The sequence below is a fragment of the Hemicordylus capensis genome, chromosome 2 (genome assembly GCF_027244095.1).
Source record: "Hemicordylus capensis ecotype Gifberg chromosome 2, rHemCap1.1.pri, whole genome shotgun sequence".
NCBI classification, from domain to species: Eukaryota; Metazoa; Chordata; class Lepidosauria; order Squamata; family Cordylidae; genus Hemicordylus; species Hemicordylus capensis.
The window spans coordinates 414651207-414676078 of NC_069658.1; the positions used below are offsets into that span (position 1 = coordinate 414651207).

General features: G+C 47.7%; 1 protein-coding gene across 3 annotated transcripts; it reads left to right on the forward strand.

Annotated features, from left to right (window-relative positions):
* The first annotated feature begins 604 nt into the window (after window positions 1–604).
* On the forward strand, window positions 605–22965 carry PMEL (premelanosome protein). 3 transcript variants are annotated; one of them, XM_053298381.1, is made up of 13 exons: window positions 605–724; window positions 3888–3996; window positions 11681–11809; window positions 12236–12382; window positions 12501–12641; window positions 13596–13757; window positions 13979–14383; window positions 15868–16353; window positions 17868–18032; window positions 19085–19178; window positions 20652–20854; window positions 21530–21620; window positions 22638–22965. In XM_053298381.1, exons 2-13 carry the CDS (start codon window positions 3930–3932, stop codon window positions 22795–22797), a joined length of 2250 nt encoding a protein of 749 aa, XP_053154356.1. In that variant the 5' UTR covers window positions 605–724; window positions 3888–3929; the 3' UTR covers window positions 22798–22965. The 3 variants fall into 3 exon arrangements, with proteins under 3 accessions (XP_053154356.1, XP_053154358.1, XP_053154357.1); XM_053298383.1 differs by having other exon boundaries at window positions 21533–21620; XM_053298382.1 differs by having other exon boundaries at window positions 17871–18032.
* Window positions 22966–24872: the final 1907 nt, after the last annotated feature.

A 24872-nucleotide genomic window follows, 5' to 3' on the forward strand; every position in this document is an offset into this window, starting at 1 on the left:
AAGCTGTTAGAGGCTCAGGCAGGCCAACATGTTCTCCCTGTCTGCTGTTGACATCTTCAACATTCTATATGGCACTGCCAAGTCCATGTAATATCGGATGATGTAAAAATTGGAATGGAATAACCTTGAATGATCTCTTAAAAATAAAATTGGATTCCACAAACAGTGGGCTGTGTTAGAGACATTTGAGGACAATACTTTGGAGCTTAAATCTTTACAATATTTTTAAAACTCCATTCACAGGGTGGCCCAAAACAAATGTTTCCTAAATAATTTCTTTGCCAAAAACAGTGGAATGTGTTAAATACATACGCAAACAATAGCTTAGGAATGAAATCCATGTACTAGTAAAACATTATTAACCCATTCCCAGCTGAAATCAGAAGAGGCCAGAACAAGCCCTTACTGGATGCAAAAACCACAATGATATGATTGGAGACACTTGAGAACAATGTTTTAGAAGTTAAATCTGTCCTAAATCTTAAATCATAATTATACATTTATCTACCCCTTGCCAGAACAGCACACAAGGGATCAGAATGACCCCATCCACGGTTTGGGAGAGCTGGTTTTACTTCTAAGGGGTTCCAGCCCAATCCATTTCCACTTATGCACCATCTTCATGTCCTGCTCTTTGGGTATGGGTGGGATTTCTCCCTTTCTTTTAATTTTCAAAGTATTTACTTCTGAATACCTGGGAAGTCTGCCAGACATGTACTAGTAGGTATGTATTCAGGACCTTTTTGAAGACTCCAAGAGGCTCAGGGGCAGAATGTTAATAAGAACATGACACCCCACAAACACACACTTTCTTCTCTCTGGCTGACTTACAGCACAGTGTTATGCACACGGTGTGAAACGCAACTTTTGTGCAGTTGTGAAAGAGCGCTGTTTCACAACTGCACGAATTATGCAAGTGAAATCATTGCGTAAACAGCCATTATATCATGGCCACACTGTCATGCAACTCAGTTTGTGCAGTTTTTGTGCTTGTGCAACAGCACTCTGGCATAACTGTACAAATGTTGTGTTCCAATGTGTGCATAACGTTGCACAGTATATTAGCCACTGCATCCTGTGTCCATGTAATGATGCAAAATACTGAAATAACTCTTGATCCTGTGGTTATATTTTAACTGACTAGCTTTATTGCCTTAAATGAAAAGGATAAACCTGGTCATTTAAAATACTGCACCATACATTGGATGGGAGTGGGACCCTCCATGTGTGGGGACCCGGGGCAATTCTCCCGCCCGCCCCCGCTTTGCATCCACAAATGACCTGTATATATTTCATATGTAGAAACTACTTAGTTTTGGGTGACCCAATTTTGCTTTTAATCTAATAGGCACTCAATATCATCTGAATTCTCAAATAGATTCACACACATTCTCTTCACCGTCCATTTAACATAATTGTTTAAACAGGCTCATGCCTAGAAAAGCTCGTACTATAGTATATTTGATAGTGTTTAAGGTACCACAAGACTTTGTTGTTTTTCCTGCTGATTCAGCAGGAAAAACAAAGCCTTGTGGTACCTTAGTGCATACATGGCAGTCAGTAGTGCCATCTTCTGTTTCTGGCAGCGCTCTAGAATCTTGATGGCAATACTACCTGCCATGTCTTCTTAGTGCAACCTGTGGCCCCCTGTATCGGCAATTGTGGTATGTTGGCAGATGTGGCTCCCAGCTTCATTAGTATACTATATATATACACACATTCATCATAAGAAAACATGTTAGAAGACTAGCTATGGCATTCAGAAAAGCCTTAGAAGACGTAATCAAAATCCACACTGATCTGGTCAGGCTCAGATATTGGATCATCAAAACCAACAAGATGTGAAGTTCATCAGAGATAAATTTAAAGTGCTGCATCTACTGGCATGGATTCAGAGAAGGGCAGCAAAGACAGTGAAGGGGCTGAAAACCATGTCCTGTGAGGAATGGTTGCTGGGTATGTCTAGCCTAGGAAAGAGAAGGCTAAAGGGAGATATAACAACCATCTCCAAATATCTGAAGGGCTGTCACATAGAAGAAGGAACGGACTGGTTCACTCTTGCCTCTGAGGGCAGGACTAGAATCAGTGGGATGGGATTCCAAGGAAGCAGATTCAGGCTGCACCATAGGAGGGATTTTCTCATGGGAAGAGCTGGCTGGCAGTGGAACAGTCTGCTTTGTGCTGTGGTGGGTGGGCTCCCCTTTGCTGGAGGTTTTCAAACAGAGGCTGGGACAACATTTTGCCAGGGATGCTGTAGCAGTTTCCTGCACCGAGCAGAAGCTTGGACCAGAAGATCTAGTCCAGGGCCCCTTCCAGCTCAAAAATGCCATTATACTATGGAAGGCACAACAGGAGTGTGACTGTGTGGAGCCCCAGTTCACACCATTCACTTATCTGTGCAGTTCCTAGACCCTGGGAGTGTCAAGAGTTGTGTGGACACTGTTGCCAGGGTGCAATAGTCCCGAATTTTGCCTTACATGCACATTTTTTCACACAGCAGGCTTTACCTTGGGTTTACTGCAAGGCTTTACTGCGAGTCTGAAGTGGCAAAAAAAAAACGATGCAAAAAGTGGACTTTTTTATCCTGGATATGAATCAGGCTACACTCTAACATGCAATGAAAAACCCGAGTCGTATGCGAAATGCTCCCTGATAGCTCGCAGGGACTTCGGGGTAAATCTGCCCGATATGTGAATGCACACCCTCCATTCTGCAGGAGATGCGGGCTAAAAGCCCTGTGTGAAAAACGCCCTGGAGGATAATCCATACAGGGGTTTGTGTGTGTGTGTGGGGGGGTTATTGTTTGAAAAACAATAATTATGTGGCGAAAGGGGGTTCAATGCAGCCTGTTTTAATGACATCAAGTTAGAATGATACATATAGCTGTCTCATGAGGACAGCTGCCAATAGGAACATGTTTGGAACCAAACAGGCTCTCACTAAATACAATGTGTGGTCACAAACTAGGTACTGAAATTAGAAGGCACAGATCTTGCCCTGGAAACTAAAAGCCAAGTGACATGGGAGAATATATTATTAATTTACAATAGTTTTATCTCATCCTTCCTCCCAAGATCTCAGGATGGTATACATGGGTTTAACCCATTTATCCTCACAGCAACACTGTGAGGTAGGCTGGGTGGTGGTGGTGGTGGGAGAGCGAGTGTGTGTGTGTGTGTGTGTGTGTGTGTGTGTGTGTGTGTGTACTGGCTCAAGTTCACCCGTGAGCTTAATCATGGCAGAGCAGGGATCTGAGTCTAGTACCAAGTCTAACACTCTACCCACTGCTCTCCACAACTTTGTCACTTGAAAAGTGACTGGCCTTGAAAAGGCCACCGGCCCTCAGCCCCCTGCCACACTCACTGTTGATCTGGAAGGTGTAGTTTTGACGTGCCTGCCCTCCTTGAGTGCCATGGTCTCATCATTTTGCTCCCTTTGATTCACTAACTGCCTAGCCTATCAAATATTCGCCTTGTTCCTGAGCTGAGTGCAAAGGGGCTTGAGTGACAGCAAAGGGGTGAATGGGTTCAGTGTGCACCCTTTAATCTCACCCAAAACCCTGTAATGAAGTTCCTTAACTAGTAATTTTCCCCTCTCTTTCTTGTCATCTCACTGATTATCCCCAAACTTCCTTCTCTCTTGTGAAGAGCTCTAGTGTTTGAACTTTGCTCACCCCCTCCCCTGAAATTCCAGCAAAGGGATAAAATAATGAGGCCCCATTGTGTTCACCCTACCAACTTGTGACTAGATCACACATCCCATGGCTCCCGTTACTAGAAGCGGGAGGGGGAAGGAAAGCAAGTGATGCCCTAGGAGGGGAGGGGTGTATGCAAATAAAGGCCCTTTCTTATAGCCAGTGGCTTCCCACTCCACCTCTCTACCATTAGAAGCTCAGGAGGAGGCTACAGAGAGAACCCAGAGCTAAGAAGATGCCAAGGATCTGGTGCCTGTGGCTTGCCATTTGGGCCCTTTGGGCTGTGGCTGCAGCTCAACGCAGTGAGTACAATCCAATTTTTCTCTTCGAGCAAGCGGAACCATGTAATTGTGTCTGTTTCATCAGAATCTGTTCCCATTACATATCATCATGCGCCCAGTCTAAGCATCACCAGATTTTTACATGTCTTTAAGAGGATTGGGTTAAACAACATATCCTGTAGAGTAGTGGCGCAGCAAACTAGAGTCTCACTCTTTGCTGTAGTGCATGTATCCAAGAATTTATCTGTGTGTAGAGTATGATTGTCCTAATACTCTTGGTATGGGGCTGCATTCAGGAATTCCCCACAACTCAGAGAGTGGCAGCTGCTCTTTCCTTGTTTCACAGAGCAACAACTATGATGCTTTCCATTTTATTTATCTTATCCTTTCTAGGCCACTTTTCTGCCAAAAAGAAACTCAACAGCGGTTTTCCTTCCAGACATGAAAAGCAGAACAGCCATGTTTTTCTTAGGTTTTGACTGATCTAGTCCAATGTCCTCAGAGTAGTTAAACATACTTACAATTCATCTGATAAAAAGAGTGGTATACGATGGTAGAGTACAGTTTTGATACATGAATAGACGACTGGAGTAAGGTAGCCAGCTTCTGAGTGTGCCTATGTAAGCTTATGGAAAGGAGAATGAATGGCACAGGGACCAAAGGTATCATTTATTATAGGACCTCTATATGCTAGTTCAGTGTATGAACCCTATATGCTTTAGTATTTTCCACATTTTATTTTATTTTATTTTATTTTAACATATCTCTATACCGCCCAAAACTCACGCCTCTGGGTGGTTTACAACAAGCAAACAAACAAAAAGATAAAATATGAGTTAAAATATACAACTTTTACTTTGCATGATAGATACGATTGGTTTGCATACACAATTTCATTTTTATGCTTGCAAATTTTAGATTTCCGTTGCCTTGCACCAAGGTTGTACAATTATTCTGAAGGCTAAAAAAACAAAAACAAAAAAAAGCTCTAGCAAAAAAGGCATTTTCATATATGAGGCTTAAATAAGCTGTTTTATAGCAGCTTCTTAACAAAAACCTACACTGGCTGCAGTCTACTTCCGATTTCTTTTCCAATGTCTCTCCCACATGAACAGCATTCAAAGGTGACACAAAAAGTGCGAGAATGGCTCAGATGTGCATTGTAGTGCCACACTGGAAACACCCGCTGCATAACCTTCTGGAATCAAATAATGTTTTTGTTTCTTGACAGCTAACTGAACCTCGGTGTTTAGGACAATTCTGAGTTTCTCAAGATAGTGCTCGTGGTTTCAGCCATGCTAAAATAAAAGTGTTGTGTGTGTGTTTTTAGCACTTATTGGCAAGCGCCACTTAATTCCAAACTGAATGAACATTTCCTGTGACACAAATATTTACTGGGCAGCAGAGACAAGGCCTCACCCTTTTCTCTCACTGCTGTATAGATATGAACTGTAACAATGTATTTGCACTGACAGCAGTGGGCAGTTCTAACCTGGAAAAGGGCAGGCTTAATTCTCAGAATAACCATGTTAAGAAAGAAAAGTAAAGTAAAGTATACCGTCAAGTCAGTATGGTTTTCCGTGGTAGACTACAGGAGGGGTTTACCATTGCCATCTCCCGCACAGTGTGAGATGATGCCTTTTGGCATCTTCCTATATTGTTGCTGCTTGATATAGGTGTTTCCTATAGTCTGGGAAATGTACCAGCAGGGATTGAATTGACAGCTCCTGGCTTGGTAGTCAAGTCATTTCCCCACTGCACTATTACTGTGTTTTCCCGAAAATAAGACAGTGTCTTATATTAATTTTAGCCCCAAAAAATGCACTAGGGCAATTAGCGGTACATCAGAAATTACTGCTAGGTTTTACTTTCGGGGTAGGTCTTACTTTCGGGGAAACAGGGTAAGTGTGTTAAGAAAGAAAAGCCAATTGTATTTGGTATGGCTGAAGGTTAAAAATTTGGTCCATGTTTAGAACAATCAGATGGACCGTCTCCCATCAATCTCAATGTGTGAAAATTTTATTTTCTCTGACTCTCCCTCTCTCTTACACACACACACACACACACACACACACACACACACTCTTATTTGCCTGCCCTTATAAAGCCAAACCTCGTGGTAATCTGGATTTGTGCCTAGGTAGACAAGACCTTGGTAATCCCTTTGTAGTTATGCTTGGTGTCTGGGATGTGGAATGTGTGTGTGTTCATACTTGTTATGCAGAAGATTAATGGCAGAGGATCTCTGCACTTGGCAGGCAGATCCAATTATTAGCTAGTCTAATTGCTTGCGGGGGGTGGGGGGGCGGCTTGTAAGTGAAATCTGAACAGTTTTAAACTGCCAGCTATTGATGACTGTGTATACTCCAACCAGATTAAAGATTCCTTTAGTACCCCCCCACTCCCCACTTCTTTCTTTCTTTCTTTCTTTCTTTCTTTCTTTCTTTCTTTCTTTCTTTCTTTTGGCTAGGCTGTGACTAACACTGGCCATTTTTTATGTTCCACAAAATCCCAGATCATTTTTAACACCATCTTTGCAACAGTGTTCAATGAATCATAGTAATTAGCATAACCATGATATATAATATGGCGGCATGCACAATGCAGGATCAAGCCACAGGATCCAGGCTGCATACCAGTGCCACTGTGATGCTGTGTCCCCCGCCCCACTTTTCCAGGTCCTCACAGCTGTTCTTTCTGCCTCTTGCTGTAGCAAAGTAAAGGCGAGCACCACCTTGTACATTAAGCCTCCTCCATACTGCAAGCACTTCCCTGGGCCCAGCTTTTATAATATCATTTTCTAAGGTGAAAGCTGTCTTACTGCATTAGATGTAGTAGTCAGGCTGGTTAATATACATTTCTCTTGAGGATGCTTTATTGATTGATTGATTTGATTTGATTTCGATACCACCCTTCCAAAAATGGCTCAGGGCAGTTTACACACAGAAATAATAAATAAATAAGATGGATTCCTGTCCCCAAAAGGCTCACAATCGAAAAAGAAACACAAGATAGACACCAGCGACAGTCACTGGAGGTACTGTGCTGGGGGTGGATAGGGCCAGTTACTCTCCCCCTGCTCAATAAAGAGAATCACCACATTAAAAGGTGCTTCTTTGCCAGGTTAGCAGGGGTTTATTAGCAGCAGCACTGTCAGACCAAGAGTAATTGATATGCCAAATCTGCCTTAATCACTACAGCACCCAGCTCCTGATGATGAAGGGAAGGCCTTCATTGTGATGGATCTCACTGCTGCTGCCCACTGGAGCTTTTTCTTGGGGTCAACAGTAGCCACAACATGCCCCTGCCTCCCATATTGGACTGTGGCAGCAGGGAGGGTTAAAAGCCTTCTGCCCTCTGCCATGGTCCTGATCTGTGGGCCTGATCTAGATGCTACTAATTAGAGAAAAACCAAGCCTGTCAAGGCAGAGAATGCTCTCAGCATCATCAGCTGCTGTTGGGCTCTCCTTCTGTGTAGCGGGGGAGATGACCCTGTTGAACATCAGGCATGGTCACTGCTGAGAGCAGGACGTGGGAGTGGGTGAGCACAGGGCTGACTCAAGTGGGCTGTTTTTCTTCTAGTGAGTTGGAAAGGATATTGTCGGGCAAAAGCTCCCTGAAAAAGACCCCTGTGGGGAGGAGGTTGGTTTGTGCTTCTTCTTGGGCTTGATGCTGACAGCATGACAGAAAGTTTGCCCACTGAACTCTCACCTCTTGAGAGCTGCATCTCCTCCTGCCAGCAGTCTTCAAAAGGGTCGCTCTGTCTGTGACTTCTTTGAAGCGCCACATGCCCATGTGGAGTTAAGATCCCTTCTGGATCTTGAACCAGAGCAAAGGACACAAAGCGGGGTGGTGGTGTCTGCATCTAGAGCAGTTTAGGGCCATCACCTTCACGCTCAGATTTAATCCCATCCTTCCCCGCCCCCCCCCCCCGGGGAAGCGTCCAGCAATGGATCATTCCTCAATACCAACATAGAGCAACTTTGCAAAGAATAAATAAATAAAGATCATGCCGTCAAGTCGATGCTGACTCCTGGTGACCACAGAGCCCTGTGGTTTTTCTTTGGTAGAATACAGGAGGGGCTTACCATTGCCTCCTCCCACACAGTATGAGATGACACCTTTCAGCATCTTCCTATATCGCGGCTGCCAGATATAGGAGTTTCCCATATTCTGGGAAACACACCAGTGGCGATCTGAACTACCAACCTCTTGCTCCCTAGGCAAGTCACTTCCCTGCTGAGCCATTAGGTGGCTCTTCCCGAGAACATGTGGGGCCTAATGCCCACTGGATGTGGTGTTGACCAAGGCAGCAGACAGGGATGGCTTGATCAGGATTGCAAGGGAGTCTTGCTTCCCTTCGTTCCGTCTGGGGAACCAAAGTTAGAGTTCAAAGAAGGGAAGGAAGTCAGAGCAAGTCGTATAACTGGGGGCAAAGGGCATCCTGAGGTTCTCCAGCTATTGTGGACTACAGCTCCCATCACCCCCATTTATGTATTGCAGCCATTGTGGGAAATTGTGGCTGGACATGGCAGAAGTTGTAGTTGAACAATCACTGGAGAGCCTCAGTTTGGCCATTTTTGCCAAAGGGCAAAACCTGGGACATTATCCACTGTTCTCCCCTTTTCTCTAGAAAGTCTCTCCTGAAGACAGCCAGTTTGTTTTGGTGGAGTGGTATTTCAGTGTTTTGGTGTCATGGTTAGAGTGTTGGACTAGGACCAGGGTTCGAATACCCATTCAGCCATGCAACTCACTGAATGACTCTGGGCCAATCACTTATCTCTCAGCCTAACCCACCTCACAGCGTTGTTGTGAGGATACAGATATCCATGTCCACTGTGCTGGGCTCCTTGGAGGAGGAGCAGGAGCAGGATATAAATGTAATAAGTAAGTAAGCAAGCAAGCTGGCAATAGCAATCAGCAGCCCCAACCCCCGTGTGTGTCCGCTTTCATCCCAGGGGTTTCCAGATGGGACACAGCCGTATTCTCTAGATCCCCAACAAGCATATCAAGTAGCAGCTTCCCTCTGGAGGGCCCCCCCCCCGCCCGCCTGCCCGCCCACTTCCACCCCATTCCTTGTGGCAAAGAGCCCAGGGACTTTTCTCCTTAGCGGCGGGTGCAGGCAGCATGTGATGGCTCAGCTCAGTGCAGTGCCATGGGGCTTCCATCACATGGGGCTCGGCAGCCGCTGCCCAAGCTCTTTCATGTGACTCTCAGCTGAGGGCAGGGCTCTGCAACTGAACTGGGGGTTAACAAGGCATCATGAGCGACGTCTACAGCTCCCTCCCCCTTCTGCCAAAGCCTCCCACAGCATGCGGAGGGAAGCATGGGGAGGTGCAAGAAGCAGTATGGATGGGTTGCCGTTTGCTCCCAGGCCCGTCAGAGAATGAGAAGGCTGGTCGAGAAAACGTCTATACAGAGTTGTGCAGGGAGATGAGGGCAGGGCCAGTTGGGAGCCAGTGTGGTACGGTGGGTAGAGCGCCACACTAGGATCTGGGAGACCCAGGTTCAAATCCTGGGCTAGTCGTTTTCTCTCAGGGCTAGTCAACTCTGGGCTAGTCGTTTTCTCTCAGTCTCAGTTTTCTCTCAGTCTGAGCTACCTTAACAAGATTGTTGGGGGGACAAATCTTAACAAGATTGTTGGGGGGACAAAATGGGGTGGGGGGGCAAGCCTGAGAAGAGGATGATTCTTGCAACATGGCAAAGGGTTTGACTGATCTCTATCATTTCTGCCTTGGCTCTGAATCAGAGGTAGCCTACGCACCAAATGTTTCGCTGTTTAAGAGGGACAGCCACTCTCTTTTCTTTTCCTGGGCTTGTATGTTAGTGTCCCTGTGTTGTCCTTTGGGGAGATTTGAGGGATGCCTTTTAAAATGTTGATTGTGTGAGTTGCAATAGTTGTCATTATTTCAGGATCCTTTCCCTCCCTTTTCTTTTCTCTAAAAGGGAATCTCTGAAGGGAGAGGTAATTTAGTTATGTATTATATTAATTTTCAAATGTTATATTCTGCCCTTCCCGAGAATGATTCAAGGCAGCTTACAAAGATCAACAAAAACAATGCAATGCAATAGAGGCTTGTCCACACAGTCATTTGAATCTAGGTTTAATGTGGGTTACCAACATTCATATGATTGTGTGACCCCATGCCAAGGTGAAGGTGGGAATCCCGGGCCATAAACTACCTTGGCATAGGTTCACACAATCACTTCAATGATAACCCACATTAAACCCAGATTGTGTGAACAGGTCTACTCAATAAAAAATGTGACAAGCAATTAAAACTGCAAAGTTTCCTGTGGCAGCACACACATACAGAGAGAGAGAGAGAGAGAGAAATCTAAGACTAAAACTTTTTCAGAAGAGATGCAGGAAAGCCTAGTGAAACAGAAAGGTCTTTACCCCTAAGGAACAGACTGGTTGAATCTCTCAGGGTAGGAAGTTCTAGAAGGAAGGAGCCACTGGCCCTGTCTCACGTGGCTGCCACGTGGACTTCTGATGGAGGTAGCACACGCAAGAATGATCAAATGGGATCCCAGAGTGATCCCAGAATGTTCCAGTGGGGTGGGCAGATTCATGTGGGAGAAGGCAGCCCTTTAGATACCCTGCACCCAAGTCTCTTAGGGACAGTTTCATCTTGACTCTCATGTATCTTTATGCAGACGCAAGCACATGAATTCAAAATGCTAGTGATCAACTTTCCTTTCCATTCAGTTCATCTTGGAGAGTAATTGCTGCTTAGTGTATTGTGTTTGTTCTCTTATGAAGCCTGATGAAAATCATTGTGAGATTAAACATTCTGTCAAACAGTTTTAAAAAGTCAACTGTTATGCTCAGTTAACTAACAGGCTCTGCTTCAAGGCCAAGAATACATTACGTTAAGTGCATTGTTGGAGCGGACATGCTTGTAATGTGTATGTTTTCTAAACAGGACCCATGGGGTGTGTGTGTGTGTGGGGTGTGTGTGTGACTCTGAACCAGATCAGGACTGTGGTGTTGGGGAGGGGGCTTTGCCCTCGCTTGCCCCCCCTCCATGCTTCCCATTAAGGCTTGGTCTCCCCATGGCTGCGATTCACTTTCGAACTTTCGTCCTGGGGCAAAAAGCAGTTGTGAATAATACTATTAAAAAGAAGACAGCATCCAGCATGCAAGGGACCTTCAGCAATATGGAATGCATCTGTGGGGAGCAACTGAGACAGGATCCTTGCTGTGACCATAGGGATGTTATGTCACAAAAGTGCCCCTCTTCAGTGACGTGGGGAGGGGGGCATAGGCGGCCCGGCTCCTCTCCTGTGGCGGTGGCAGCAGCGGCACGCTCCCTACCCTGTCACATTCAACGTTCGTCCCACTCACTATGGCAGCTCCCCCTGCCCCGCCCCCAGCGATGGTCTACTCCACGGGTGAACTGTTGGCAGCATGGACAGGGAGAAGGGGAACCCCTTGGTGCTGCTGGAGCCTTCCATGGTCCTACTGCTTTTCTCAGGGCGCGTGTGCATGCACAGTCTCTCACTCTCTCAGCCGCCCCGCTCCCCACACGCATGCACAGCAGCCCCAGAAGTGGCTAGTCAGTGTGGTGGGAGAGGTGAGTGATGGCCCAGAGGCAGAGGCGTGTGGGTTCTTTGAGCCCATGTGCTCAATTATTGTTCCACCCCTGCCCCTCTTCCTCTGTGAAATATTGGAGAGTGTGAGGTTATTCTTTTCTTACAGGGATGAGTGGCAGGCGCAACAGATGGGGGCTAAACTGGAGCCAGAAGCACTCAGCCTACAAGTCTTGGAACTCCCGACTGTACCCCCAGTGGAAAGAGGGAGACCCCAGGCAGCGGAACTGCTGGCGAGGTGCGGCCTAACTTGGGAAGACAGGCAGTGGTTCCATGTTGGAAGGGGAACCAGAGGAGAGCTGGTCTTGTGGTAGCAAGCATGACTGGTCCCCTTGACTAAGCAGGGTCCACCCTGGTTGCCTATGAATGGGAGACTAGAAGTGTGAGCACTGCGAGATATTCCCCTCAGGGGATGGAGCCCCTCTGGGAAGAGCAGAAGGTTCCAAGTTCCCTCCCTGGTGGCATCTCCAAGATAGGGCTGAGAGAGATTCCTGCCTGCAACCTTGGAGAAGCCACTGCCAGTCTGTGTAGACAATACTGAGCTAGTTGGATCTATGGTCTGACTCAATATACGGCAGCTTCCTATGTGGGTTGAGGCTTGGAGGCCTTAGTGGTGGAGGCAGAAGCCAGAGCTCTGTAGTAGTTTTACCCCTTTCCTTTCCAGGCGGCGATGTGACATTTGATATCAGAAATGATGCCCCAACCATAACTGGTGCAAAGGCCACGTTTAGCATTGTTCTGCGCTTCCCTGGCAACCAGACAGTCATGCCAGATGGACGCATCGTGTGGAGCCAGAACTGCTCCATAAATGGTGAGCTGCCTGTGGCACATCTGGGTTCTGTGAAAGGCTGGCGGAATCTCCAGAGCCTAATCATGTCTCTCTCACTTCCTCCTTCTCCCTTTTCATTCTTCCAATCCCTGTATTGAAGGCACCCATGTGATGCAAGGAGATCCTGTTTTCCCTGAGCAGGAGACGGCAGGCCCTGACAGCTTCTTTCCCGATGGGCAACCCTTCTCCCCAAGTGACCGTGGAAGACGTGGCAAGTTTGTCTATGTCTGGCAGACATGGGGTAAGTGTCTGCAAGAGCAATTTAGGGACGGCATAGTATCCCCCACATTTTTTACTTCCCACCCACACATCCACACCCAGGACTATCTCTTAGGCCGATTTCTCATTTACACTAATTTCACTATAACATTCTTTCATGCCTTTTCCTGTTTACATTGAAAGAGGAGATAACGTGAGAAAGCAACAGGAATACATTCTCATTTTTCAAGAGAAATCACACTCTCTGTGTTTTGTTTGATTGCTTGTTTTCAAAAATAACAGGAGGGATAAAAACTGCACAACCAAAAGTTGATCGGTATATAGAGAATGAAGCTCCCTGAACTATTGGTATTAAGAGATAATATCAATATTGGCATACATGTTACTAAGCATGAATTTCCTGAGACAACCGCCCCCCCCATATTTGCATATTTCTGTTCTTGAAATATGTATATACAATATAAAGGTGTGATGAGCCTTCTTAAATATAAATCCACAATGCTTGAAGGCATGACAGCTGAAGCCATAGCTGCTGCAGTTGCGGGTGCCAGACTTTTTTTAGGAGGGCTCCTGTACATGATACACAGACATTCAGCTTTTCCCATACACATAGATACAAGCATATTTTCCTGCTGAATTTCTGCTTTGGACCCAGCAGCTCTACCAGGAAAAAAAGTCGACACTCTGCCTTGGCTATGGTGGTTTCAAGCTTTGCACTACATTCCCTTGCAGACCTCTCCTTTGTCTGTACTTGGAGTACTAGTGCTTCAGTGTCCACTGCCTACATGCCTGTATCTTTTTGCTACTTGGCCTGAAAATGCTGTGGCACTCAGCCTCTGCATGTTCAAAATGGTACCAGGAGGAAGAACAAATGTCTCCCTTTCAGCTGACTGCCTCCTCCCTTGTGAGGTGGCAGCATTCTGTGCTGCCTGCCCACAATTAGCAGTGTTTCTGTCATCATTGTCCTTCCCTGCAGAGCGCTACTGGCAGGTAGTCGATGGTCCTTCATCCCAGCTGACCGTAGAGACAGGGAACATACCGCTAGGTTCCTACACCATGGACGTGCAAGTCTACCATTACCGAGGACGTGAGAAATTCATCCCCATAGGTGGCACCTCATCACAGTTCAGCATCACCGGTAAGTTTGAATGGCTGGACTCAAGGCTGAGGTTTGATAGAACAGGAACCATCTGGACCAGGAGGAGGAGGAGGAGGAGGAGGAGGAGGAGAAAAGTTGGGGAGGGGGGCAAGAAAAGATGGAGAGGGGGGCAAGAATGATTAACTGAGGATCAGGCATAGAGCATCTTTTTGCCCAGTTAACTCCCATGTTTATTGCTGCTGCTCTGCTTCCCTCCCCAGACCAGATCCCATTCAATGTGGACATTACACAGGTGCTAGATATGGATGGGACAGATGGTCGCTTTGTGCAAAACCGGGCCATTTCCTTTGGTGTGCGGCTCCACGATCCCAGCCAATATCTGCGTGATGCTGACATCTCCTACTCCTGGGATTTTGGTGACCAGAGTGGGACACTGATTTCCCGGCAAGCCCTGGTTACCCACACCTACCTCACCGCTGGGACCTTCATCCCTCGCGTGGTGCTCCAGGCTGCCATCCCCCTGGCCTCTTGCGGAAGCAGCACTACAGAACAGCCACCTGTTGTCCCCTCAACCAATCCAAGTGGCACCACAGTCCAGGTTACCACTGCCTTGCCCATTGTCAGCAGTCCGGCTGGGACAAGCTCTGAGGGAGTCCAAACTTCTGGTAAGTTCTAGGTGTCTCTTCCTACTAGACAGTCTGGTCAGCCGTGGACTTGGCCCTCTTTCTACACAAAGGAACAAACGCCAGTCCAGCACTGACAAAACATGGTGCATATCAATTAAATCTGCAGGTGTTGAAGTACTTAGCGTAACTTATTTTGCACTGAAAAGACTGAATTGTCAAGGAAGAAAATGTGAAGAAATTGAGTGACATAGGGCTCATACGTAATAGAGCACTGTGGTGGTCAGACGGCGTTCTGGGGAAACTTGGGCTTCCTCAAGGAGAAGGCCAGTCACAGTGGATGAACTGGCCTGAAAAACAACTTGCTCACCACTGTGAATCTTCACTGCACCACCATAGAGGAGCACTGGGTGCGTTCTAGAGCACATTCTCCGTTCCTACAGGGACTATGAGGCCCCACCAGCCTGGCCCGGGCCCCAGTGCTTTCTAGAATATGCCCCCAAATCTCGACCATGGACAGGGTCTCCTTGGCAGGCAAGCTGATGTGGAAATGGTTCCTTCAAGCAGGGGTTCCCAAAGAGCAGTCCCCAGATTTTGTTGGATCTGGGGGTTCAACAGACATTGTAGCTGGAGATGATGGGAATTGTATTCTATCAACATCTGAGGACCTAAGGCTGGGAACTCCTGCTTTAAAGGTACAAACCATTACTAAACCCAAGGTTTCTACATTTAAGGAACAGTTTCTGTATCTACTTCTCTGCCAAGGAACCCTGCCTTGAGATCATGTCAGGTCTTTGGATTGATCACTATTGTAGTGAACCTACAAAGGCTTCTCTCTAGCCTTATGAGTCGCCTTGGTGCCTTTCACTTTGATTCACTCCAGGACAGTGTCCAACCACTTTATGATAAATTAACCATCTACCTGCAGATGTTTGTTTGGACCCACATGTTAGCTCCAGCTCTCAAATCTACAAACTTGGTTTTGCTCCCCGCCCGCACACATTCCCAGACAAAACTGGTCCCAGATCCTTCCTTGTCAGGTGGGTGTGACTCACATTCCAAATGTGTGGGTCAGCCCCACTGCCCATTGCCTCCTGCCAATGACCAGGCAATGACAAGTCTAAAGGGATGCACTGACAGGGCATATCCTCTGAACAACAGCACAGGAAGAAGACCTTGGTATTTTGTTCCCAAAGGTGGTTCATAAATTTGCTGGACATCCATGTGGCTTTCATTTGAGCCACTAGGGACATTATTTGACCCATGGTCCTATGCAGGACCATGACTAGAAAACATGTGGCTCTCCAGATGTTGCTGAAGTACAACTCCCATCATCCCCAGCTATAATAAATTGTGGCTGGTGGTGAGGGGAACTGTAGACCAGCAACATCTGGAGACCCACAGAGCCTACCCTTGCTAGAGAGGCCACTGATTGTTAGCAGGCTAGGAACATTTCCTGCCTCTGTGACCCAGTCTGATCTCCTGTCTATATTTTCTCTCCCTCTCTCTCTCTTTCGCACTTATAGCGGCAGCCCCTGGGACGTCAGCACTCCCCACTGAACAGCAACCTGAAACGGCAAGTGCCGGTTCCTTGGCCACAGTAGCACCTGCTACAATCATCAGTGCTGTGCCTGAAGGGGCAGATTTAGCTGCCGCATCTGTGGATCCAGCAATTGTTGCCTCTTCAACAGAAGATGCCACCGGCCCTGTGGCCCCTGCCTCTGTGTCCACTGCAGTGCCTGCCTCTCTGCCGGGCTCTGTGGCCCCTGCCTCTGTGTCCACTGCAGTGCCTGCCTCTCTGCCGGGCTCTGTGGCCCCTGCCTCTGTGTCCACTGCAGTGCCTGCCTCTCTGCCAGGCATCGTGGCATCTGCTTCTCTGTCCACAGTGGCACCCGAGGACGACCCTGGAACTGCGCCCACGGTTCTGTCCCCTCTGGCACCTACCACTGCACTTCCTGGAGTTTCAGTGACACCCTCCAGTGTGGTCAACACCCCGGTCTCTTCGGCAACAGGTAGGTCTAGCAGGGGTTCCCGGAGCTCGCCGAGATCCTCCCCGTGTGCTGATCCACTGTGGCTGCCTCCACCCAATCCCTTGCGTGTAGGTGACCTTGTCGAAGGCAGACCTTGTTGAAGGCAGAGGGAATCCCAGCTGGGGCTCAGGAAGTGGAGATGGGCTGAGAAAACTGGATCAGAAAGCCGTTTGAATTCAGGCAAGTGGGAGAGGGGTATACTGGTGGTGGGGCAGTTTGTGTGAAAACCAGATGTACCCGCCCAGCAGCTGCACTTCTCCCAAGTGATACAGCTCCTAGCAGAGATGCACTGTGAATCCAACTGTTTGAAGGGATACCTCTCTTTCCCTTGGATGCCCCAACAAGGGGAAGGGACCACAGCTCAATGGCAGAGCACATGCTTTGCAGGCAGAAGGCCCCAGGTCCAATCCCTGGCCTCTCCAGTTAAACAAAGTAGCAGATGATGGGAAGACCTTGCTCTGCCTGAGCTCCTAGAGTGCCGCTCCAGTGAGACTTGGAGTAGACAATACTGGACTAGGTAGATCTATGCTCTGACTCAGTAGAAAGCATCTTCACATTTTCAACAACACTCGCCTACTATTTCCACCCACTCGCATATTCCTGTTGCTCATATCATGCCCTGCTTCTGTTGCCCTCCTGAGTCAGGTTGTTACCTTTGAACTCATGAATCCTTCCTACCTATATCAAATCTGTTTACTTCCTCTTCGCCTCCCAGGCCTGCTCAACTTTGGCCCTCCTGCAGATGTTGGCCTACAACTCCCATAATTCCTGGCTATTGGCTACTGTGGCTGGGAATTATGGGAGCTGTAGTCCAAAAACAGTTAGGGGCCTTAAGTTGTGCAGGCCTCTCCTCAGCAGAACGCAGCTCCTCCCTCTCATTCAGATGAAGGACCACTTGTCTGAGTCTGCAAATCCAGGGCATCCATCCTCTCACTCAGATCCTTCAGCTCAAAGGGGCTCTTTCCAGTGGTCCCTCTAATTTTTTTCGTCTCTATGAGGAATGAGTTTTGTTCTGGGTGGCAGTATCAAGGCAGTGTGCACGCACCTGCGTTCAGAATGGGGCTTTCCTGATTCAACCTGAGCGGGATCTCAAAGGAACCAAGCAGGCATTCAAAAATTTGTGAGCGCACGCACATGCGCACGCCTTAGAAGGAACAGTGGCTCTTTCCCCTTCACAGCAAACGCCACAGGCATTTTGCCGTACAAAGCCACAGGAAAAGAGAAACTGGAAAAAAGAAGGAAAAGGGACATGTATTTATTTTTTACATTTATATCCCACTCTTCCTCCAAGAAGTCCAGAGCAGGAGACATGGTTTTTTATCCTCACAACAATCCTGTGATGTAGGTTAGTCTGAAAGATAAATGACATGCCCAGAGTCACCCAGTAAGTTTTATGGCTGAAGTGGGATTTGAACTTGGGTCTCCCGAGTCTTGGCCCAACTGCATAATCACACTGGCTCCACACATTTCCCCATGGCCTTTGGCTTGTTTCCTAGCAGATGCTGCTGAAGACCCAGTGACCATCGATCTGACTGTATCTGTGGTGCCTGACGCTGAAACAGTTGCAACGGAGGCCGCCCTCATCTTGGTCAAGCGGCAGGCTCCTGCTGGCTGCCTCCTCTACCGCTATGGGACCTTCGCCACTGCACTGGACATTGTCCGTGAGTCCTGGGGATGGGGTGATGAGGGACAGGCTTGGGGGGACTCAGGATGGTGCAAAGCCCAGAAAGGAGACCCTGTGTTCTTGCAGGTGGGCATTAATAAAGCAAGGAGGTGGAGGTCATCAGATGGATTACAACCATTTGCAGAGGTCCCTAGTATCTGAATTAAAAGGCCCACTGGTTTCCACACACTCCCAGGCCAGCTAACAGCCCCACACTCAGCAACAGAGTGTGAGAGAATTTGGTGATCGCTAGAAGGGGACAGGAGAGAGAGTGACGCAATATTTGCTGCTGGATATAAGGCCACCAATCTCCATTCCCAGGAAATGGGGGGCAATTTCTCCAGGCCTCACACATGGAAGGGGCCACATCAACACTGGCAGACAATAAAAAGTCTCTTTGTTTGAAGTGATCTGAGCCTTTTCCTTCCAAGGCAGCAACACTGGTCAGTTAAAATGTAACCACAGGACCAGGAGTCCCTACAGTAAATGGTTTTTGCTTCACATTCCACTTATTGGGACGTTGACCTTAGTGGAGGGATCTGCTCTTAATGGTCCTGTTGCTTGTCCTGCAAATTTATTCCACATGCAGCCTATTAACTCCTTTTTCCCCTCTCCCCCTGCAAACCCCCAGATAGACCAATAGCCTGGCTGGGCAGCACGGTGATAAAACCATCACCCCAACTGATGGCAGTAAGATAATACGCATATCTAGAGGTTATTTTTCCCAACTGAGGGGGGGAAATGACATTGGCACAGGATGCAAGGGATTCCACTTTTGGATTCACAACCTAATCATCTGAAAATGTAGCCAGGTTACCTGCAAGTCCATCATTTCCCCCATCCAGCTGACTTCAGTGCCGCTCCTTTGAGAGGTATGCTCAGGAGTTTAAATATACTCAGTCCAAGTTCAGAAGGCCTTCATCTCTTTTCCTGCTGCCAGCCGTGATTTTCTAAAGTGGAAGCTCTTGTCAAAAATGGGCAGTGGAAGGAATCTATTTGGGGGTGGGACAGAGAACAGAAAAGACCCAGGTGTGTTTTCTTTGACCACAGAGGGAATTGAGAGTGTGGAGATCGTGCAGGTGGTGCCACTGTTGCCAGCCATTGCTGAGAACACAGTCGATCTCACGGTGACCTGCCAAGGAAGGTAAGAAGGGGGGAGACTAACAGTCTGATCTTTATATCTTTATTCAGAGGGAAGTCCCACTGCATTCAATGGCTGACCGGATGAGTAAAATTACTCAAAGTAGTGCCACTGGCATTAAAAGGACAAGTTAGGCAATGCCTTTTTTCCAAGTCTACTTTTAATCAGCTTTTCAAAGTTTTCAGAAGCTAAGTGCTACCTTGCTGACACACTTGAGTGCGAGAGTGTGCCAATAACCCCTTAAAAGCCTAGCAAATTGTCTTTGTGCAGGTCAAGGCTACTCTGCACAAACATAATAACCTACTGAATTGTCATCACGATGCATTCCCCCCTAAAGAGCTTTTTAGTTCCTTGAAGAATGTGCTCTTTCTCTATTACTGAAGCGCTCCTCTTTCCTGATTTTACAAAAGAAGCAGCAAACACAATTTTCATTTTCCCCAGCTTAGCAAGCCCTTTCCCTTTCTCTCCATTATATCTGAAAGTGATACTATACTACTCTTTGCATGCACTATCCCACATAAGATAAAATGTGCTTTGGGCCCCTTTTGATAGATATTCCTTCTGTTAACAACCATAGTCCAAGAGCTGCTTGTAGGGAAAGACCTGTATTTACCCTTCCACCAACATGGGCTTTGTGGGTTCAGTCAAGGTCTAGCTCAGGGATTCTCAACCTTGGGTCCCCAGATGTTACTGGACTTCAACTCCCATAATCCCCAGCCCCAATGGCCTTTGATTGAGGATTATGGGAGTTGAAGTCCATCAACATCTGGGGACCCAAGGTTGAGAACCCCTGGTCTAGCTTGATCCAACCTCAAACATCATGAAAGTAATGACAAGGATGATAGGGTGGATTGGTTGTTCAGGATCCAGTAGACCTCTTTCCCATAGCTTTCATAAGCAAGACAGACTCCTTGGTTGACTCTTGCTAAGGCACCTTACAAAGCGATGATTTGCTTTCTATTAGACAGAGGGACAGCAACTGGTGCAAATATTCAACCCCAGCGCAGCCTCCCTCCAGTGGTTGTTGCTAGGGTCTACCATGTGTTTTCTTTTAAACTGCGAACCCTTTCTAGGGATAGGGAACCACCATTTCATTATTTGTGTGTAAACTGCTTTGCGGAGTCTTATGTTCAGAAGTGGTATATAAATAGTCGTAGGAGTTTCACCTCCAGAAATTTCTGCTTTCTCTTTCAAAAATGGTGGTTGAAACACATGGGAGCATAGAGATGGACTGATGAGAGGAATGAAAGGAAGACCAAAACAAGGCAATGGGAGCAACAAGCCAGCTTGTAGGGCAGACTGAACAAACATGACAATCTTTCCAGAAGCTGGGAAAGAATATATGGCAACAGCGACACTGAAATGGGACTAGGGTGGCATTGTAGTAATGTGGAAACCTGATGGAGTTCAGAATGCTGTGGAAGGCAGGCTGGCTTTGTCCCCATATTTGGATGTATATCCTTGTCCCACCTGTAGCCTCCCTGAAGAAGTCTGCACGATCATCTCGGATGCAGATTGTTTGACAGCTCAGGAGACTGTATGCAGCCCGATCCAGCCTGGACCTGACTGCCAGCTGGTTTTGCGCCAGGCCTTCAACCAGTCTGGCCTCTACTGTGTCAACATCTCACTGGCGGATGCAAACAGCCTGGCTGTAGCCAGCACGCAAGTCAGAATCCAGGGTAAGGCCTGCGCTTGGGGGAGCTAAATTTGCTGTGGTCCAGATCTATCCCAGGCCTTAGAGCACTGCAGGGGGAGAAACACCCCTCTCTTTTTCAGTGTCTCCCCATCTAATCAGAAATATTTGGGCTTTCTGGGCTCTCAGCACTCGGAACAGTCAGAAGGTTGAGAGTGGTCTCTCTTTGTCCCCTGATATTTTATGGGGCCATTCACACAACCAGGAGGGCAAGGGGAAGGCTTCCCAAACCTGGCTCCCCCCCCCGCCCCCAGACACCCAGTGTTTTCCTCGTGGTAGCACAGAATGTGCTGCCACACGATCCATGCTGCTCCGTGCAGTGAGGAGCAGTACAGATTGCTCTGAGGCAGGGATTCATTGTTCCGGTCTCCCAAGAATCAGCTCCAAGCAGCTCGCGCTGACACATGATAATGGCGCTGAGGTTAAGGGCTTTGAGCCGGGCCATGGCGCTGGGTTTAGCACTGCAGCAACGCTGGGATCTGCGTGGATCCTGGTGGTTCTCATGGGCAGCCCAGCCTCTATGTGTACATCAGACAGAGGCGCAGAGGAGTGTTGCAGGGCTAGCCCAAAGGCTAGACCTTTCTTCTTTCCAAAGTCTTCTTTCCCAGTCTTCCCAAGGAATAGACACCATCTATCACTTTCACCCTCTTTTCTTCTCCAGCAGGAAGAACGCCAGCCTCAGCCCAGATGGCATTAGTAGCTGGAGTGGTGCTTGTTGCTGCTGCCTTGGGAGCTGTGGCCTACACCTACAGGTGAGTCTCTGCTCAGCAATGCTGGGCTCAGTTCGTCTGAGCCAAGAGTAAGTGTCTCAGTCCAGAGCTGGCAAGCCTGGTATGGAAGAATCAAAAGCAGGGGTAGGCAACCTTGGCGCTCCTGCCTTGCTGAACTACAACCCCCATCTTCCCCAGCCACAATACATTAGAGCTGGGGATGATGGGAGTTGTAGTTTGGCAACAGCTGGAGAGCCAAGGTTGCCTACCCCTGGTCTGAAGCCTCTCAACCAAGGTCAGGGGCTTCTTGGCATGTCAGTTGTGGTGCAATCTGTCCTCCCCTCAGTGTCCTGCTTTAATAATCACAATCCTGCTTCAGAGGGGAAAGGGCTCAAGAAGGCCCGTACCTTTATCCGTCCACCAACAGATATAAAGTCCTTATTGTCCTTGGGCAGGTCCTAACAAAGCGAGACAGTCGAACACAGGAAGCTGCTTTGTTGTCCAAACACAAGGAGGCACCCAAGCTGGTCTCCCCTTCCTCCTGCGAGTAGGCTAGTGGAGTAGACCAGGTCTCTTGAGATGCACAGAAGAGGGAATATCAGTAGGTGCTGCCTTTCTTTCCCCTGCATGGCAAGCTGCATCTGCTGAAATGCCCTCTTCTCTGTGCACTTCATGAAAGGTACAGGAAACCTGTCACCGCCCGACCCACAGGTCATTTCTGCCTTACCGTTGTTTTCCCAAATCGGCCAATCCTGCCCATCATCTGCTTCATCCTTGGCCTCTTGAATACTATCTGAACCTCAGAATGACCCCTCTGCTCTGTCAGCTCACAGCTGTTGAGTCCTCCATGGCACAACGCTTGCCAGGTAGACCAGTGCGTGCCTGCTTGAGGCTCCTGGCCATTCTGAATGGGCATCAGGTAGTGGGTGGAGCCTGTGTGGGTGGAGACCCAGCTACTTCTCAAATGGAAAAAATGGAAGAACTTCTCTGTTCAAAGCAACTACATTTGCTGCTCTCACCCTCCCTGAATTTTTACTATCTCATCTTCTTTCACTACAGGCGTGTAAAGTACACCCCGCTACGTGCTGCAGTGTCCACCAGCACCTCCCCCAGGAGCTGGTTGCCTGACCGCACCTCTGTCCGCCTCTTCCTACGCCAGGCATTTGGGCAGGGGGCCAGTGGGGAGAGCAGCCCACTGCTGAGTGGCAATGTGATCTAAAGAGGATGTCAAACGCCAAGGGACCCACCACCCTGACCAGATGTCCCATGGAGCCAGCACTGGGAATGGAGGCAGTGACCTTCCCTGCCAGTCTTTCACCCTAAACTCACCTCCCCAGCATTGTTGTTCTTTTCAAATTTCCTGCTAAGTAAACACCAGACTCCTTGATGCTGCCATCTCAGTGCTTGCCTGTATGGGGGACTCTACACAGACTCTACGGAGTTGTTAATTTAGTGGTCTAACTCCACACCCTGCTCTGCCCTTCTGCAGTCAGTCCCTTAAGCACCAGCTGCTCCCAAGAGCTACTGGTATGCCAGTTACAGAGCCCATCTCTACAATGCTGAACGTTGGTAGAATTCTGGATGACACCAGAATGAAGGTGGGGGATTGTATTTTTGAATACTCATCCATCCATCCATCCATCCATCCATCCATCCATCTTCTTCTTCTTTTTTTCAAACACCCTTCCCTGTAAAGAGTACGCTAATGCTACTCAATGGTTTAAAGTAGTTCTCTTCCTGATGTACCAATTTATGACATGCAGCAAACATTTTAGGTGGAGAGCAGCATTCAGTAATATGATACCCTACTTCTAGTTTTGTGGTATAACCCAAGATTCCACCACCTCAGTCAACACCGTATTCTGCATCACATGCAAGTTGGCTTTTAGTGGTCATGCTCCTTGCATAATACTCCTTGCATACCAGAATGCATGCGCAGAGTCACAGATGGACACACCATAGCCAGGAATAAGCATGGAAAGCTACAGTGAGTAGAAGAAATGGGCAAAGGGGAGAGGAGGCAGATGGAGGAGAGGGGAAGGATGAAGTAGACTGTGTACTGAAGAAGAACATTCCAGAGTATAATGCTCCCAAAGAGACAGTGGGGAGAGTGAAGATAAGCTGGTGTAGGGTGAAGATCTGCAGCTGTTCCATATTCTTGTAAAAACATAGACATGGTTGAAAGCACGTGGCAAGGCAAGGCAGATATGGGAGGCAAAGGACCCATTGCAATCTCAGATTGGTAGGAAAATGTTCTGCAGGATATAGAGTGGGGCTTCGTGGATTTTCAGAGAGAGAGAGAGAGAAATGGTGGTCCTACATTTCTGAACAGGACTTCGGCAAAGAATAGCAATGTGGTTAAGCTGCTTTCTAGGGAGCTGTGCGTGATTTGTTATGATGGAAGACCTCTTACCTTATGAAAATCCAATACAGAAAGGTAATTTGTCTTGTGACACAGAACAACTCATAAGCCAAAGACATGTAATATGGAAAGGGTGCTCACAGCCCATTCTGAAGCTGCAGTGTGCACCTGGCTTCCTCTTGGCTTCAACTGACGCAGAGACGCAAGTTTTGGGTGGTATAGAAATAAAATAAAAACCAACATCAACAGAGACGCCAGACGTGCACAACAGCAAATCGAAGGCTGGCACAGCTATCAGTCTTGCCCTGTCTACCCCGCCCCACCCAATGGCCAGGCAGATTTGTTAACATAAGCAGTCATGTAGTCATTTCTAAAGGGTGCGGTGGGGGGGGGGAATACTGCAGAATTAGCCATTCCTCACTGCAATCCTTGCCATTTCTTACTTTTTTGGGGGGTAGTGAACATTCTTCTCTCCAGTTCTACAGCAAACATTTCCTCTCCCCCCACCCACCCCAAGAGCAAAGAGGTTTCCCACTGCATGCATTCCATTGACGCTGGGACAGACCTTCCCCCATCATTTTATTTGTATAGTTGTACAGCTACTGAAGCAAACTAGCTTTTGTACAGCTTAGGGCAGGGAGAGGCCAAGGAGATACAAAACAAAGATAGCAAGAACAGGTCTCCTTGGTTAAATCAGCAAGGAAGCCCAAGCTGGAAGCTTCTGTAGGATCAAGGACGCACTCTGACCTATTGGCACAAAGACCATTCCAGGCCTGGTCAGCCTGCAGTTCCAAGCTTTGCAGCCTGACACTTCTCAGGTTACTATTTAATATTTGCTCAGGCTCGAGTCCTGATGGCTAAAGCCAAGTAAGAGGAAGCTGATTCACAGAAATAAATATCTAAACACACCAAAGAGGAAAAGCAGTAAAACA